The 18,111-nt window shown below is 46.9% G+C and overlaps 1 protein-coding gene across 1 annotated transcript in view; it reads left to right on the top strand.

The window, feature by feature from the left end:
- The window catches only part of ARHGAP32 (Rho GTPase activating protein 32), a 229,760-nt gene that overhangs the window by 145,843 nt on the left and 65,806 nt on the right, over nt 1–18,111 (top strand). The window contains exons 7-10 of the mRNA XM_041414024.1: nt 10,261–10,398; nt 12,408–12,500; nt 13,948–14,070; nt 16,143–16,220. Of these exons, the coding sequence (XP_041269958.1) occupies nt 10,261–10,398; nt 12,408–12,500; nt 13,948–14,070; nt 16,143–16,220 (432 nt within the window). The remainder of the gene's footprint in view (nt 1–10,260; nt 10,399–12,407; nt 12,501–13,947; nt 14,071–16,142; nt 16,221–18,111) is intronic.

Below are 18,111 nucleotides of genomic sequence, written 5' to 3'. Positions count from 1 at the left end.
CTTGTCTCCAGCCCAGAGCACTGAGTGCCACATCCAGGAACCTCTCTGGGCAGCCCCTTCCACCTTTTCCAGGAAGAAATTCCTCCTGGTGTCTGACCTGGACCTCCCCTGGCACAGCTTGAGGCCGTTTCCCCTTGTCCTGTTTGGACATGTCACCGTGGCAGTGCCATTTTTGGGGCAGAAGGGATTGCTGTCCCTCCAGGGGCACGCTGCCCTGTCCCAGCTGCACCCCTGTGTCCTGGGGCTCTGGGGTTCCCTTCCCTGCTGCTGGGGCTGATCCTTCAGCCCCAGCCAGGGCAGATTCACTGCTCTGCTGTGGAGATCCATCTACTGCTCACGAGACATGGAAAATTAGTCATCCTTGAACTTTGCTCTTTAATTGCTCTGTTCATGGCTCTCTTCAGATTTTTTTTCTCTTTCTAATTATTTAAACGTGTATTGTGACGGAAATGGGATCAGCTCTTTGTTTTCTTAACTCTGGATGCATGAGATGCAAAACTAGGGTTGTAGCTGTGTGTGGATTTTGAATGGAATAATTAATTTATAATAGATTTATAACATTGCAGAAATAAAAAGTTGTGGAGCTGTTGGTGCTAAAGCACATTTTTTCAGCAGGTAGGTGCAGGTGCACTTCACAGTGTGCACAGGTGTAGGTGCAATTCAAGCTGTCCCCTCAGTATGCCAGGGACAGAGGCTTTCTGTGCTCAAATGCTCAGGAATTTATTTGAGGGTAGGTTTTGCTGGGGAAAGACAGTATCTGGGAATAACCTCCTCAAGACAAGAGCCTCCCACTTCATCAGGCCTCCATGAGGCTGAGCTGCTGGGACGTTCTTGGTCAAAGAGAATGTGAGGGATTCAGAACAATTTCAGATGGTTTTCCGTGGTGGAAACCCCCCAGCTGAAGGGAAGGGCCAGGCCCTGGTCTGTGGAGGGATGATGAGTGACAGGGAAGGTCCTTTGTCAGGATAAAGTGCAGCATCACATCAAAGTGCTGTCCTGAAATGGTTTTTGTGAGCAGCAGAGGCTCTCACAATTCCATGGCCATTTGTTAATGGCCTGTCCTTTGCCTTCAGGCAGAAAACAAGCCCAGAATTAGAGATGTGTGCTTGTGCCCAGACTGTGCTCTGGGCTCTGGCACTGAGGGCCCTGCAGAAAGCCATGGGGGCTGTGATGGGTCTTGGCAGGGCTCCTGACCCTCGTGTGCTGCTTTGGAGACAAGGCTGGGCCTGGCCACAAATTGAAGGGGGCACTTGGGCTGTTCTCAGGAGACACCAAGTCGTCCCCACAACTGAGCGCTGCAGATGCTTTGCAGAGGGGCCCTTTGCCTACAATTCACTTGTTTTACAACTTTTCCAAGAGCAGGGCTTGGTTCAAATTCAGAATGGGAGGAGGACTGTGGTGGATATTCTTTCCTGCCTTGATGTTTGTTCCTTATGGGGAGGTTTGCCATTTTCAATACCTGTTTACCTGGGGAGGTGACAGGCTGTTGGGACAAGTCATCTAAAACTGTTTCATCCAGTCCCATCCTCTGCAAGGCTACAGAGCTGCTGTGGTCACCAGGGGATGCTGGCTGTAGGATGCTGAGGAAGCAGCAGCAGACAGCCCAGGTAAGCAGTTGGGATGTTCAGGGTAGATGAAATTCACAGACCTTGGAACAGCATCTGCACTTCCAAATAACAAATTCATTGCACATAAAATGCAGAGCAGTCAGGTCTGGAAAGGATGAGTTCAAAAAGACTCTGTCAAGGCACGGAAACCAAATCAAAATAAACAGTGTGTGTGTAAAGGCAGAATCATTGACTTATGGGTCATTTAGGGTGGAAAAAACCTCCAAAATCATGGAGTTTATCCTTTGCCACAGCACTGCCAGGCCACCACCAATCCTTGTCCCCAAGTGCCACATCAACACAGTTTTTTTAGCTCTTCCAGGGACTGTGACTCCACCCACCACTGCTCTGGGCAGCCTCTGCCAGGGCTTGACAACCTTTTCCATTAAAAAATTCAACTTAATATCCAACCTAACCCTCCTTAGGGCATCTTGTCCTAAAGATACTTCAGTGGTAAATCAAAGATGCATCATCTTCCCTGTTTGTAGCAAATATATACTGGCACAGAGCCAGGTGGCAAAACACACAATCACAACAGTTTCTGAAGTTCTTTCCTACCAGTTGCACTGAGTGCACATGGATTATTAAACTGATACTCTGAAGATAATTTGTAATGGAGCTGTCTGGGTAATAAGAGGGCTGAGAGTGCCACTGTTGCACTCAGTAAATAGAGGTGCTTTGCCCGACCCTGTGTCACGTTACAAATAAGTTTTGTTTAGAGGAGTCAATCACAGAATTCTCAGGGAAAACCCAATTTGAGCTTTTCCTTAAATTGTGGGGGCTTTCCCAGAGTTACAGAGCAGGTTTGAACCCCAAGTTTGTTAAAATGCACAGAGCAGGTGTTCAGTGTCACTCTGAGGATGTGCCACAGTCTGGGAGATGGAGACATCAGAAATAAACACAAACTGTATTTTCCAAGACCATAGAGCAGGTTTACCACCAAGGGCTCAGGTTTTGACAGATCAGGATTTTCTGTTTTCTAAATGGTGCATTTTTAACTCATCTGTGGGTTAAAAACTGTGCCTTTATTTCAAATGTTGTGGTTTAGGTTTTGAAAAGCCCCCATCAGGGATATTAGATGTTGAAGATGGTCTGTCTTAATTATTTCATCTTCTGGGTCTTGGCACCACTTTCCACTCTTGCTTCGTGAAAGTGATGGCTGCAGCTGCCAGAAAAGCAGCTGACTTTCCATTTTGACTCCAGATTTGTTCACAAAACCTCGCCATAACTGCTTCTGTTTCTTGTGCTTTCAGAATAACGTTTCACCTTTCCAGCCTCTGTCCTTGAGGCTTGATCAGCTGCATCTCTAACCCCCCTGCTCACAGATCTTTTCCCTGGAAATACTCATGGTTTTTATCTGTAACCTTGCCCAGAGGCATTTCTTACCCTGTTAGTGATATTTTCCAACCACTGGTAGTGTTGTTTCATCCTGGGGTGTCAGGATGAATGGGGCTGGAAGGGAGCAGTGGCAGATACAGCAGGGTTTTGTTATTTCTGTGCTCCTGAGAGCCTGCTGTTTGTAAATGGTGTGATGGATATCTGGCCTGTGGCATAGCAGCCCTAACGGGGTCATGGGGGGTGTCCAAACAGGTTTTTGGGTTTGGACCTACAAAAAACCTCTTTTCTCTCTGGTAGTTTGTGTTTACAAAAACATGCTTCTGTGCTCTGATCAAATATATATATATATATAAATATACACTCACACACCCATACACATATATATAAATATACACACACATGTACATATATATATATATACTTATACACAAGTCAGCTGTTTGCTGCCATAGTCTGCCTCAGAAATGAGATTTAAGGAAATTGAGATCTCTGTCTGCCAAAGCTGCTGATGCTGTAGGTGACCTCAGGCAAGGAATTTAGGAAGTTTTTAGAAAAAGGAAAAAGGGTGAATGGCTTCCCACTGCTGGAGGGCAGGGATGGATGGGATATTGGGCAGGAATTGTTCCCTGTGAGGGTGGGCAGGCCCTGGCACAGGGTGCCCAGAGCAGCTGTGGCTGCCCCTGGATCCCTGGCAGTGCCCAAGGCCAGGCTGGGCAGGGCTTGGAGCAGCCTGGGACAGTGGGAGGTGTCCCTGCCATGGCAGAGGGGGCATTGATGAGCTTTAAGGGTCCTCCCAGCCCAAACCATCTTGGGTTTCTTTGATTTTTTTTCTTTTGTTTGAACAACCTCAGGCAAGTAATTTTAAAGGGTTTTTGTTTGTTTTGCTCTCAAGGCCAGCCGTGGCTGCTGGCTTTGGTGGAACTTTCCCCTGTGGTTGTGTGCAGAGCAGTTTGTGGCACATTTGGGCTGCGGGGTAAGGAGGGAGTTGTGTTTAATGCCTGCAAGGTCCATGCAGTCATTTGTAGCTGTACATACACCCCCTCACTGCTCTGCTGCATGGAGGGTGGTGGAATTTCAGCTCCCTGAGCTCTGCTCTGTTGCTCTAAAGGGTTTTGTTTGTGGCTCCAAGCTCTCATGTCATGACTGTAATTTTCTGAAGTGCAGAAAAGCAGCCCCCCATGCTGTGCCCACCCTCCCCTCACCCCTGACCCGCTGCTCCATGGTGGAATTTTGCTAAAGAGATGATGGATATGGAAGTGTTTAAATTACAGCGTGTCAGGAGAGCAGGGATGTCACTCACATGTCAAGGGCTGTAAATCCTGGGTCGAGTTCAAGGTCTGTCAGGCTGCCATTCCGAAATGGGCTGGTTCTGGGAGGAAAAATGGCTCTTAGGTTTCAGGCACTCTGTTTGTGTTGGGTTGTCTTGCTGGGCTCTTACTCCACTGTACCTGTACAAAACCACTCACCCCCAAAGCCTGCGGCCAGTGTTTATCTACTCCTGGCAAAGCTGTTCCTCCGAGGGACACAGGAACCGCTGGAGCTCATGGCTGGTGTCCCCTTCACCCCAGAGAACCACACACACCTGGGGGGTGATTTCCCAAACTGTGAGGACAGACACTGCTGTCCCTCAGACCCAGCCCTGTGTCCCCATGTGTGCTTTGGGGGCTCCTATCTGTAATTGGAATCCAGCAGCACAAGGAAGTCTAATTTACAGGGGAGAAAAACTGCAGTGGTTTCCATTAAAATATCTTTTTTTTCTAGTGACTGCAATTAATTGATAATAAACTGATAATTCATGCTGAGAGATTAATTTATGCTGTGGAATAAGGCTAATAAGAGTTCACCACATATTCCAGCTTTTCACCTCTGCCTTGTGCTCTGTCCATTTGTATTTTCCCTCCATCTTGTGCTTGTTCCTCCCTCATGTCCGTGAGCTGTGATTCCAGGTGGAGTGCTGAAGTTTTAGTGTTTCATTCAGAAATAAAGTACTTTTATGTTGCCTTAGTGCAAGCTCCCTTTAAGTTTTAAAGATTTATAATTTCCTTCAAGTTAGAATAACACACCAGAAGTCGTGGAATCGCTTTGGTAAACAAATATAAGTGTAGATAAAGCGACCTAAGGCACCAGCTAAAAACACTTCCTGGGTGAACTCCCCAGGATGGATTTTATCCATCTTGCTTTCTGTTTTGACTAAACCTCTAAACCATTTTCTGCTGTGACTTGAAACAGGAAAAGGCTGAAGGGTCAGGCTGGAATAACATACAGAGCCCGAGCCCCAGACAGCTGTAAGAGTCACCCATGGTGGAGTTAACCTGCCCTGCTGGATGCTGCTGCTTTTCCAGCCATTTAATCTGTGGTGTTTTCTTACTGAGGGGTCAGACTGAAGTGACTTTTGCCTTATACTTTCATCTCATTTTCTGCTCTTGCTCTCCATGTGGGCTGCAAGGTTCAGGAGAGCATCCATGTGTTCTCTCTGAGGAAATATGCATTTGAACCAGAAGAGAAAGGTCTATCCCTGTCTTAAAATAAATAAATCCTAAGTGCTGTAGAGCAAACCCAGTCAGACTGAGGGACAGGAAGGCTGTGTGTGCTGGAGCTCAGTGGCAGCCTGGCTGGCCTGGAGAGGGATTGATGGACAGGATGGCCTCCTGTCCTGCCCGCTGACACAGAGACAGCTGGAAACAGGATTTTTCTGATGTAGCAAGATCTGTACATCTTTAACATAAAATTCTCGCGTGCAAGTTTTGTGAATGGATGGTACCACCAATCCTGGCAGCAGCTGGACCCCTTTTGCAGGCTGGGTGCCTCTCGGTGTTGCTCAGAGCACAGCAGAAAGAGTTTTCTGCCAGATGCTGAGTGGAAACAGTTAAACCCACCTGCAAATATTCCAGTATGGAACTGGCCTGGACTTAGGGAAGCCCCAGTTAGAAATGAGCACAATTCTTGTGCTGATAATTGAAGAGTTTAAGGGACAAGGGAGCAAAGTGGGCTTTGACTGGGGGAATGAAACTGCAGGGAATTGTTTAAAATTGCTTCCTCTCAGATTTTCAGTGGGTAATGTCTGTCTGTTGGTAATGAAGCCATCACTGAGCTGCAGGAATCAGGATGGGCTTGGGAAGAATGGCAGTGGGAGTGACGCTGCTGCTCAAGTGCCACAGGATTGAGCTGAGCTTAAGGGAGTGGGAAACTACTCCAGGCTCTGGCTGCTCATTGTCCTCTGCAGGCCATTTGATCAGCAGAGCTAAAAATATTCCTTGTGGAGCTGGGCTCTGGATCCCTGTCCCTCCCCATCTCCTCCCATGCCAAGTGAAGCCCAGGAGCGTCTCTGATCTGTGATCTTGCAGTGCTGGTGCCACTGATGGAGAGTTCAGATCTCTGGCTCACTGGAAGTGAAATCATCCGATCAGTAGTCTCCAATCATTTCTTTAGCATGACATTTCTCCTTGCTTTGATAATCAAAAAAGATCAGCAGCTCTGTGCAGAGGCTGAAATCTCACCAGGCTCTCATCATACATTTAATCCTACCCAACAGAGCGAGGAAGAACAGATCAGGATGGTAAAAGAGTAGGGATGAGACCAGATTTTCCATTCTGTGAGAAATTCCAGATTCTTCATGATACTTTTCATTGTCAATGTTTCTTTAAAAATCAACATCAAAAAATACATTGGTTTTTTTTTTTTCAAGAGGAACTTGTTTTTAAGTCACTGGTCAATTTTTCCTTTTAAAGATCCTGGAAGTATTTAATGGCATTATTGAAATCTTCACTTGATATTTGATTTTTTATTTTAAAGAACTTAGTCACAGCCAGGTTTGTAGTTGAAGGTCTGAATCTGGGAAATCGCTTTGTGCTTAACTTCACCTCTCATGTCCCACTGGAATGAATGGGATTTAAGTTTGTGCTTCTGTAAATCAGGACCATTAATAATTAAAGAAATGAAAAGTAATTATTGAATTAGAAAATTAGAGGCTGATCAAAAATTCATTTGAGCAACAGTTTATGGAAATCATTAAAGACACGACGAAGACATTTTTGCCATATGGATGTTGAGTGCCTGAAGCCCCAGAAATGTTGAGCTTTGCTATAAAACACAGTTGACAACACAAGATCAACTTAACAGGCACTTACTTGTATCTAATATTTTATTAACTCTCTAAATTAAAAAAAAAAAAATAATCCTTTTGCCAAACCTTTCTGGTGCTTGAGAATTTTCAGGAGAGGGGAGCAAGATGTACAATTTTTATATTGGTAAATTACATTATATGGTTTCCAATTATATTTGAAACCTTTGTAGTACTTCGGATCCGGGATGAGGCTGGTGCTGTTGCTGCTGCTTTGGCTGTGGCTCTCTGGGAGTCTGGCTGGGAGAATCCAGACTTTGCTTTCCTGTGATTTGTGCTGGAGATCTAAGGGGAAGCATTAAGTACTGTCCAGCTCCTTCCTCGATTGCTGCAGTGATTCCTTCCTGTAAAGTTAATTGCATCCTATGTAAATGTGGCTTAAAAATTCATCACTCAGGCTCCAAATCTGCAAAAACTTGGCTTAATACAACTTGAAGTCCAACCTGAAGTATGGGAGCTTTTTGAGATAAATTATGCCGGGATTAAAATTGTAGAATATTGGTAAATACTCCCATTTAGGGTGTTGGAATAACATTCTGCTGGGTGGTAATGTGTGTTACTGCTCCTGAAGTGCTGCGCTGTGCCAGCACAGCCTGTGCACCGCCACTCTGAGTGGAATTCTGACAGGAATTGGCAACCCTGTTCCCAGAAAGTGGAGGGGCAGATGCTGAGCTCTTTTGAGAGAAGTGACAGGACCTGAGGAGCAGCTGGAGCTGTGCCAGGGGAGTTTAAGTTGGATTTAGGGAAAGGTTCTTTCCCCAGAGGGGGTACTGCCCAGGCTCCCCAGGGAATGGGCACAGCCCTGAGGCTGCCAGAGGTCCAGAAGAATTTGTACAGCACTGCCAGGGATGGACAGGGTAGAATTACTGGGGGATCTGTGCAGGGACAGGATGTGGAATGATGATCCTTGTGGGTCCAACTTAGGATATTCCATGATTCCATGAAGTAAACTATGATCCTTTTGCACAAGAGCCTGATATCCACAATCCTAGGCTGAGTGACCTGGGAATGGTGATGAGGTTCTGGCCTCCAGGCACCTACAGCATCTCTCTCCTGGAGCCTGGGCTGCTGGCAGGGACAGCTCAGGGACAGCTCAGGAATGGCTCAGGGATGGCAGAGCTCCGGGAGAGCTCTGCTGGTTGCTTAGCAGCTGTGAGCTGCAGTTTGGAGGTGCAGGAGCCGAGGATCCCGGTTCCCTGCCCGCGCTCCGGCTCTGCTGCCTGCCCTTGTTCCAGGAGCCTCCCGTGGGGCCAGAGACACTGCTGCTGCTGTGGGGTAAGCTGTCCCTGCTCATCCATCACCTTTTCCTGCTGCTGTCAGCCCTGGGACCGGGATGGTGTGTGATCCTGCACACCCTGGCACAGCAGGGGCTGACCCAGCTCTGCCTGCCGGCTGCTTTTAACTCTTACTGTGCTCATTCATGGCAACCAGGCTGCAAAGCTACAGGCCAGCCTTTGGAATGAAATCAAATGGAATCAGTGACAGCTTCAGGATCGTTTCACAGATCATTTTGTTGTTTGGGTGGTCATGTAGGAATGAAATGCCTGGTTTGGTGGCAGAGGCAGATCCAGGATCACAGGGATTTCTCAGGCTGCTGTTCCCTACGTTGGTGACTGAACCTTGAAGGTCACACTGGCAGCTCAGCGAGAGGGGAAGAATCCCTTAATTGCAAAAGATGGAGAAATGGGGAAGGCTGACAGCTCCATGAACAGAATTAGCCTTGCACTCCTGGTTTTGTTTTTCTCCTATAGACAAAAAGTGAAATTACATAATATGGAAATCCCAAATCATTTATCCTGTGTAGGTGCCTCTTTGTAGGATTGTGAAATACGGCAATTCCTCATAGACTGAAAGAAGAGTCTATGGACACAGTCACAGTGTGGAGTTGTCTTAAATCACTGGGACAGAATGTAGCTGGATTGGAGGGTTTATGTCTGCAATTGCCTCGCAGGCTTTGGATATTAATGCAAAACTGATGCTTAGAACTTCTCTGATAAAGAAATCAGCGTAGAGGAATCATGACTGGGAGTTCAGAGTAGGCCATGCTTTTGTGTCTCAGGGGAGAGGGCACCTGGCAGAGCCCTGCCAGCTGGACACAGCAGGTCAGCATTTACAGCTCTGTCCCCTGTTGTGTCCCCCTTACTCCCTGCTTTCTGCTTCACTTTCTGGCATCCCTGTGTCACTTCCAGTCCCTGGCACTGCCTCTGAATGCCTGTGTAAACCAGAGCAATCTGATCCCTTGATTCCTTCCACATCCCTGGCAGTGTCCAAGGCCAGCTTGGATGGGGCTTGGAGCAAACTGGGACAGGGGAAGGTGTCTGTGCCCATGGCAGGGCTGGGACTGGATGGGCTTTAAGTTTCCTTCTATCCCAAACCACTGTGGAATTCTGTGATTAATGACTCTTCATAAAGTGCTTTGACCTGTAAACTGCTGCATTATTACAACATTTTTTATTGATCATAATAGGCCGTGGGGCACTTAAAAGTCATCATTAGATATTAAAAGCTTTACAAAGCAAACTGTTCTGTGCTGCCACAGTTCCTTCCTTGTCCCCTGGAGCAGTCTGTATCTTGTCTATATTTTAATTGGGAAAATGATATGCACTCAGGAATAAATCTGCAGCTAGAATTGTTCATCATGGATTGTTTTCTTAATTCAGCTGAAGCTTTGCCTGAGGCACCTGGCAGAACTTTTGCAAGCTTCAATCCTGCCTTCAGATCTCTGCGTTTATATGCTTCTATCTGTTTGGAATCTAATTTCACGCCGGTTATACAACCACTTGGTGATTTACATTTGTGCAAGGACACCTCACGTAGGAAAATGCTACAAAATCCTTGTAAGACAGGTGGAAGTTAAAGCTCTCATGCTGCTGGGCCACATCCAAACCCATGGTTAAATAATTAAAACAGGACCACTAATGGCTGATTTGAGCATGAATGGCTGCTGCAAATTAAAACATGAAAATGTTACCTGCAGATTAAACCATGAAAATGTTACCTGCAAATTAAAACATGAAAATGTTACCTGCAAATTAAACCATGAAAATGTTACCTGCAAATTAAAACATGAAAACGTTGCTCGGGCACTTTGATCGCTTTGGGATGTTTCAAGGAGAAGGTGTTATTTGTGCTCACATTTCCCTTTCCTGCCCTTCTGTGCTGAGGAGCTCTGACAGTGGCTGTTTGTGTGTGCAGGGCAGGAGCTGGATCGTGAAGAGGAGCTATGAGGATTTCCGCGTGCTGGACAAACACCTCCACCTGTGCATCTACGACCGCCGCTTCTCGCAGCTGGCAGAGCTGCCCCGCTCCGATGCCCTGAAGGACAGCCCCGAGGTAAGGGGCCCCTCTGGGACACCCAGGGCACGCTCAGGCATGGGATTTGTGCAAGACGTGACCTCCAGGGGAGCTTTCTTGGATATCAGGGACAATTCCATCATGGAAAGGGCTGCCAAGCACTGGAAGGGGCTGCCCAGGGCAGTGGTGGAGCCACCATCCCTGGCACTGTTCAGAAGTGTGTAGATGTGGCACCTGGGAACATGGTTAGTGGTGGACTTAGAGATCTTTTCCAGCCTCAGCAATTCCATGTATTTCTAGGACACAGAGTTATAATAACAAGTATACTTACTACTAGTAATGAGTATACTTCTAGTAATATACTAGTAATGAGTATACTTACTTGTAGTAGAGAGTAGTTTTAATGCAGCCTGGGTTACATTTGAAAATTGGCTACCACGAATAAAGTCAGTGTTTTCCACCCCTAATTTCAGTGATCTAAAGGGAAATGTCCTGCAAGTTCAGACAAATTAATTAAGCTGCTGAATCTGGAATGGTAATTGAGTGTCAAGAAAGCAGCTGTCCTGTGGTCCCTTAGATGTGAATTTGGTTTTGTCTTTGGAAACTTTGTCAGTGATGTAGGTATTTCCTGGCTTTCTGTTAACAACTCAGCATTCCCAGGGAATCGTGCTGTCTGAGGCTGCTGCACTGCAAGAGCAATCCCATTTGGAGTGCTAGGCTTCCATTTTAAACTGAGTATTCCTGGAGTGTTTTTAAGAGCATTTGCATTAGTGTGTTATTTAAATGGTCTTTAAAAAGCTCTTTTTCCTCGATGAGGTTTTTTTTTTTCCTCTAAGGGATACTCATTTCTTGGCTTACTGTCTTCACCCTGAGTATGATGAGCTGAAATTACCTCAGCTTCTCACTGCTGATAATTGAAAGATTTATTCATGTCCAGAAAAATCCCTTGGAAAGAAGCAGGTGAATCTTGGCTGCATCGTTTTGGAGGATGGGGACACTGAAATTAGTACCCCTTGGAATTTTACAGGGTGTTTGCCATGGAATTTAAGGAACTGATCATGCAGCCCCCATCACTCAGCAGAGAGACTGATTTAACACTTGCTTTGGCTTCATGCACGGTACTTCTGAGGAGGGTTTCAAGTTTAAATTCAGCAGAAGCAGCAATATGCAGGACAATGAATTCCTGGTTTATTTTCAATTATATTTTAGGCATTCCTATCTCTTGCATCCTTACTTGTACCACTGATTTAACTGGACTTCAAAGCAAGAGCCTGAAAATCTGCATTCTGTCTGCAAGCACAGAGGATGTGAAGATGCTGAACAGCTCTGCTGCTCTGCAGCTGTGGGGTGTCTCATCATATAGTTTTTATTTTGAATTGGCCACGTTGGAACAGATGTTTGAGGAGAACAATGTTTTGAACAGTCCTACAGATTCTGGGCTACAATGCTGCTTTATACCACTGTCACTGGGAGACTCAGAAAGACCTCAGTGGCTTCTCTGTAATAAAAACCAGTTCACTGTTACAAAGGGCCATGGCAAAGTGTGTTTTTAAACCCCTCTTCTACTGGTTGAAATGTTACTCTTTGGCCAGGGGGTCACTGTGAGGTGCTGCATTCTTGAGGCTCTGCAGGCATGTGGAAGTGGCACTCGGGGATTGTTCACTGCCTGGTTCCTAGGTGGTTCTCTGGTGTCTCCCTAAGACACGAGTTGTTTGTGTGTGTGTCCGCAATCAGGGCAAAGCTTTAGATTTAAGGTATCTTGACAAGGGAAGTTAGGAAAATCTGCATGAATCTTACAGAATGATAATAATAACATCATTACTTTCACAGAGAGCTGCTTCTTGACCCTTTCTTTTGGTGTAACCATCATAACCCTGTGTGTGGCTTGGTGTCCTTTGAACGACAGAAATGCATTTATTTGCAGAAGGGAATGAATCTCTGTAACTCTTGCCTGTGGCAGTGGGTGATTTCTGGTCTTCCCTAAGCCTGCAGAAGGCTCTCCAAAGGCAGGTGCACTAACAGAACCACTGTGTGTGTTTGTGTCTCAGCTGGTCACCCAGATGCTGATGGCTTACCTGGCTCGGCTCTCCAACATCGCAGGCAACAAGATCAACTGTGGCCCTGCCCTCACATGGATGGAGGTACAGCACAAACCTGGGGTGTTCCTTGTTTCCTGACCTTGGAAACACAGCAGGCACACACCTGCTCTTTCCAGATCTGTTGGTGTCACTGAAATTCTATTCTGAAAGCTTTATTCTCCTGTTACCAGCACATAGAAGATGTAGGACACACAGAATCAGTATTAAGAGTATAGAGTTTTTTCCCTTGTAACCTGGGTTTTGTCTCTCAGAAATGGATTGTCCTGCTGATATTCACAGAGGAGGTGGCAGTCCCAGGGAGCTGCCTGGGAATGCCAGGTTCAGGGCTGGATCTCCTAGTGATGGGTTACAGAAGGCTCACTTACTTCAAAGCTCACTTATTCCTGCTCTCCTTTTTGCCAAGGCGATGCTGCAACCGTGGCACATTTCTAAAACTCAGCTGTCTCTGTTATGGTGTTTCCCTGCTCTCTTGTTTTTTTAAATCATTTTTCCCTGTGGCAGCTCCAAGCCCAGCAAATACTCTGTGCTCCTGTTGGCTCCCCTGCAGACAGAGGCAGCCTTGTGCTTGCAGTGGCACAGTTTGTGTGTTGTGAACTGCAGCTGCAGCTCTGCTTTCAGGTTTAATGGTCTTGTAGCCTTTAAACAATAGCTCTTAGTGAGGATGAGGGCAGGGGAGGCTGGAGGAGTGTCCAGCTGTCCCTGCTCAGGCTGCCTGAACGTGTGGCTTTCCATCGCTGCACACCAGGAATAGAAACAGCTATTAATAGACTTGCAGCTCCTTTTTAAATGGATCTGATAAGGATTGAGTGTGTTTTCCTGCAATTTCCCCTACTGATATCCTTCTCACCCTGAAATCCTTTGGGATGAGAAAAATCTTGGAAAGCAGCAAAGGGAGGGAGGAAGCTGTAGGGAGAAATGAGATGTAGCATTCAGAGCAACACAGTAGGCCTGGAGATCACAGCAAACCCAGTGCAAGTAACCTTTGTGACTCACTGAAAATCCTACACAATTTTACACAGAAAGCTGGGAGTTTTGAAAGTGTGCTGATGATTGCAAAGGGGGGGTACATGTTTTCTTTAAAAAAAATAATTAAAGGATGGGAGAAAATGGAAAGCAGCACTAGGTTTTGGGTTTACAGCATTTTCTCCTTGCCTCAGTACCTCAAGCATTAATTCCACCTCATAGAGGATTTTTGTAGCACATCTGTATTGCCATGGAAAACCACCATGATGTGGGGCTAAAGGGAGGTGCAGACCCTCTCTGTGTCACTGTTTGTACACCAAGCTGCACCAAGCCAGCGTTTCTCTCCTCTGGACAGGCACACCCGACCTCCTGGAGCCCCCAGTGAGCGCTCCGGCTCTGCTGTGCCCTCTCTCCTGGGGCCCAGGGCTGGGCTGTCTCTCTCAATCAGCTTGAAGCCTTTGCACCACTAAAATGCCTCCTCACTTGTCCTCAGCTGCCTCACAGTCCCCTGTGCTCTTTGTTTCAGATTGATAACAAGGGGAATCACCTGCTGGTCCATGAGGAATCATCCATTAATGTCCCTGCTATTGCTGCTGCCCATGTCATTAAGAGATACATTGCTCAAGCAGCAGATGAACTGTCCTTTGAGGTAAATAAAGCACTTGCATTCTTTGTTGTCAGCTCCAAATGAGTGTAATCTGGGTGTCTGGGCCTGTGTGCCCATTAGGAATATGTCCAGACACTTCCACAATGTTTTGTGAGGTGAAGCTTGGAAGATGGAGTTAAATATTCGCTCTGCAGTGAGTTGGATACGGGCAGATGTTCAGTCATCTTTAAAATACAGCTTTACTTGGCATTAGTATCTTCTGATTAACCAGCTCCTCCCAGCTCCTCTGGGCTGTCCCTGAACAGAGCCCATGTGTTTTCTGTTCAGGGTGACTGTCCCTGTGTGTGTGGACACAAGTTTTATTTCTCCTGGCCCAGGTTACACACACCCTTTAAGCAAGTCCCTATCCATAACCATTTTTAGGAGCTTCTGCTTCCATGAGAAGTAAAGAACAAGACTGGCAAATAGTTGCTGTTTAAAGGGCAGGTGATGAGCTAAAACTGGCCTGAAAATCCAGTGCAGGAGCTGCTGTGGTGTGAATCTCTGAATCTCAGGATGGTTTGACTTGGGAGGGACCTTAAAACTGATCCCATTCCACGCCTTGCCATGGGCAGGGACCCCTTCCAGTAGCCCAGGTTGCTCCACATCCCATCCAAGATCTCCAGATCAGACCCTGGAAGTTTTTGGTTGTCTGGCAGTTGTCTGTTTTACCCAAAAAGCAGTGGTCTGTGCTCTGGTTGCCCTGTGCAATGGTGCTGTTTCTACAAAACGTGTGAAGGAGAACAGTGCCCTGAGGAGCTTTGTGATCACATCCTTGGTGTGCAGCACAGGAAGAAAAAATAACAGTGATAGTCTGGTGCTGCCAGGGCTTTGTTCATGTTCAAGTCAAGGCAAGGATTGGTATACCCCAAAGCACTGTGTGATCAGAGGGACACGTGGGCATGGCAGCTCTGAGCTGGAATCCAAGCAGCACAGGATCCAGGCTGGTTGTCAGCTTATGAGAGCACTGAAATGACACTCCCTGCTTGTAAATCTTGCGCTGTGCAGAAGGGAAACTGAGGCACGTGTGGTTTCCAGCGGTGTGCAGTGAGACACCACAGCAGAACTGACACAGAACAGGGTCAGGGGGTTATGATGCTGAGTCCTGTTCCCTAACCCAAATTATCTCTGTGTTTATTATTCTAAATTTCTAGTAGGCAGTTGCACAAGCAGCTGTCTGGGGTTTGCTCCCCAGTTCTGAGAAACATCCTCAGTGTCTCTGCTCCTGTGGTGGCAGCAGTTTCCTTCATGAGCATTTCCTTTCCTCTTGATTCACTATTCCCTGGAGGAAATAATTTCCCCATGTCTCAGTCATCCCCATCTGCAAATGGGCAATGTGTTGTCTTTTCTGTAAAACACTTTGAATCCATCATTGTCAAATATCTGGTGAAAGTTGGGCATTATTGGCGTGAATTTTTTGCCCACCTACCTGGAATACCTGCAGTATTTATTTAGGTTCTGCCCCTTCTCATTTTGTGTAACAGAGGCCACACAAAGCTTGATTCAAATCAAACCAAATTTAGTATTGATGATACTGATCTCCTTTTGAACTATTGCAGTACTACATTTTTATGGGAATGAGCAAAGCTTCAGAAAGCCTGTCTGGTGTCCTTGGCATTTTCCATCCTGTTGCTGTAGCACCACTTCTCCTCTGCTCACTTCCTAACCCTGTGCAGCTCACCTGAGGCAGTTTAGGAGTTGCAAAGGCAGCTCTTCACTGTGCTGTGAGAGGGAGCAAGGAGACACATGTCAGTGCCTACAGACTCGTGGGTAGGGCAGTAAAAATCAGTTCAGCTACTAGAGCAGATTTTCCCAAGTGCTGACACATCACTGCAGTTGAACCAGAACCCTCTGTAGCCCTTCCCAGGAGCCTGCTGCTCTTCAGGCCCTTTCCTCAGGAACAGCTGTATCCTGTGTGCTGGGCAATGCAGGAACTCCTCCACCCCACAGCTCGGTTTTGCAAAGGCAGATGTGCAGCTGCTCCAGAGCTGTGCAGTTTTTTGCAGTGCTGAGACTGTGGTTATTGGAACTGTGCTCTCCTCCTGGCTGTGACTGATGCTGTCAACCTTTTGCAGGTGGGGGACATCGTGTCTGTCATCGACATGCCACCAAAGGAGCTGACCTCGTGGTGGAGAGGAAAACACGGGTTCCAGGTAGGCGCCAGCCCAGCCGTGGCAGTGGGGCTGGAACAAAAGCAGGAGCCTCAGGGCTGTGCTCCTGGAGCTGCTGTGCCTGCTCAGGGTGGCTCAGGGGACAAGCAGGGTGTCCCTGCCTTGGTGTCAGGGGACTCCCCTTCTCTCTGGGCTGGGGCTGGAGCAGACACAGGGTCTCCACTGGAAGTTTCCTTCCTCCCTCACCACAGGAAGGAGGGCTGGCTGTGGCCTGTGATGGACAGCTGGCCTGATGGCAGTGGAAGCTTGTGCTGCTCCCCCTCCAAGGCAGCTGACACTGTTACTCACATCATCCCCTTCCTTCCAGTAGCTAAAACCAGCTCAGGCAGAACATAGAGGATTTGGAGAATTCCAGCTGAGGAAACAGTGCTGCTGACTTAGACAAGCCACCCATCCATGCCTGTGTTCACTGTGTGGTGTCAGTGTTGCTGGTCCCTGTAAACATCACAGCACAGAGATGGAGACTGAAATTTCAAAAGGTCCTCAGCATGCCTGGGGATTAGGTACCAAACTTTCTGTGTTGAAATGGCAGTTCTTCCAAGGAGTTTTTAATCCTTTGGATTTTGCCGTTAGGAAATGTAAAAGCTTTAAAAGTCTCTTTTAACCAAGCAAACCCCAGAGCCACTGCGGGTTGGGGGGCTGACTTGTGTTGTCTCACATTTCAGCTGCTTTCAGCCACAGGGATTTCCATCTGCAGCTGCTGTCTGTGAGTGGGTGGGATGAGGAGTTTGCTCTGCAGAGGCCCAGGATTGATCAGACACTTGTGCAATTTGGCATGGAAAGTCTTCTCAAGGCTCCTCAGGTTTTCCCTGACAGCTCTTTCTGTGCCAGACCAGGCTGTGGCCCTGCTGCTGTCAGTGCCCAGTGGCTGGATCTCCCAATCCAAGCTGGATGCAGTGCACCATCCTAGTGCTGTCTGCTCAGCCAGGGCATGTGAGACACAGCTTGTGTTGGTTTTGTGTCAGGTGTGGGAGTTCAGGTGACATCTCATTTGCAAAGTCAGAGTAGCGTGGACATAGACTACCTGCTCTGAAGTTTAATTTGTTTCTAGAGTCAACACACTGGTACTACTTGAACAAACTTCTGCTTCTGAACTGTGCAGTACCTTTGCTGGACTTGTGTTATAATCTTAGAAACCTTAAAGCTGAATATGCTGTACTGTCATAGAATCAGAGAATGGCTTGGGGTGAAAGGCACCTCAGACTTCATTTCCAACCCTCAGTGGATTAAATGCTGTAATACTGCTTGGAATGATCAGCCTATGCCATGATTAACTTCCAAGTGAATCAATAAAGCAAAACAAAGCTACTCTGTGGTCTGTGCCTGAGTGTAGGCACTTTGCACAGGGTTTGGAAGCCCTGTGTGGGATGTAGATCCCATTATTCAGGCTGCCTGACACTGGGGCCAGGTCTGGAGAACAGCACTGCTGATGAAAGACACAGAAGCAAGGCAGCCCTTCTGCAGTTTGTCACAGCTTTGTGCCTCTCAGATCACAGCGATCCTGTTGTGTTTTCCCAGCACAAAAACATGGTGATGAACAAACTGCCAGAAAAGGGGGTTTTCTGTGTCCCTGCACAGTCAGGCTCCTGACACAACAGATAGGAGCAGCTGCAGAAATACAGCACCATATTCTGTCTTAACAGAAAATTAGGGGTGGAATAATCTTGTGTCTTTAATGACGAGCAGGAGTGGTCACAGTGTGAGCAGGTGACAGCCAAACACACCATGGAGATGTAGCTCTGTGTTCCTACAGCTCCAGGAGCTGGGTTTGCTCAAAGTCTTAACCTGTGTGTCGAGTTTAAGGCTCATGAGCTCTGAATGTACAGAAAATGTACATTTCCTGATGGAATGAAGTTTTTAGATAATACAAGCA

The sequence above is a fragment of the Onychostruthus taczanowskii genome, unplaced genomic scaffold, assembly GCF_017590055.1.
Source record: "Onychostruthus taczanowskii isolate IOZ18803 unplaced genomic scaffold, ASM1759005v1 scaffold43, whole genome shotgun sequence".
NCBI lineage: Eukaryota > Metazoa > Chordata > Aves > Passeriformes > Passeridae > Onychostruthus > Onychostruthus taczanowskii.
The sequence above is the reverse complement of the archived record's forward strand: the minus strand, read 5'-3'. Positions and strand labels throughout refer to the sequence as shown.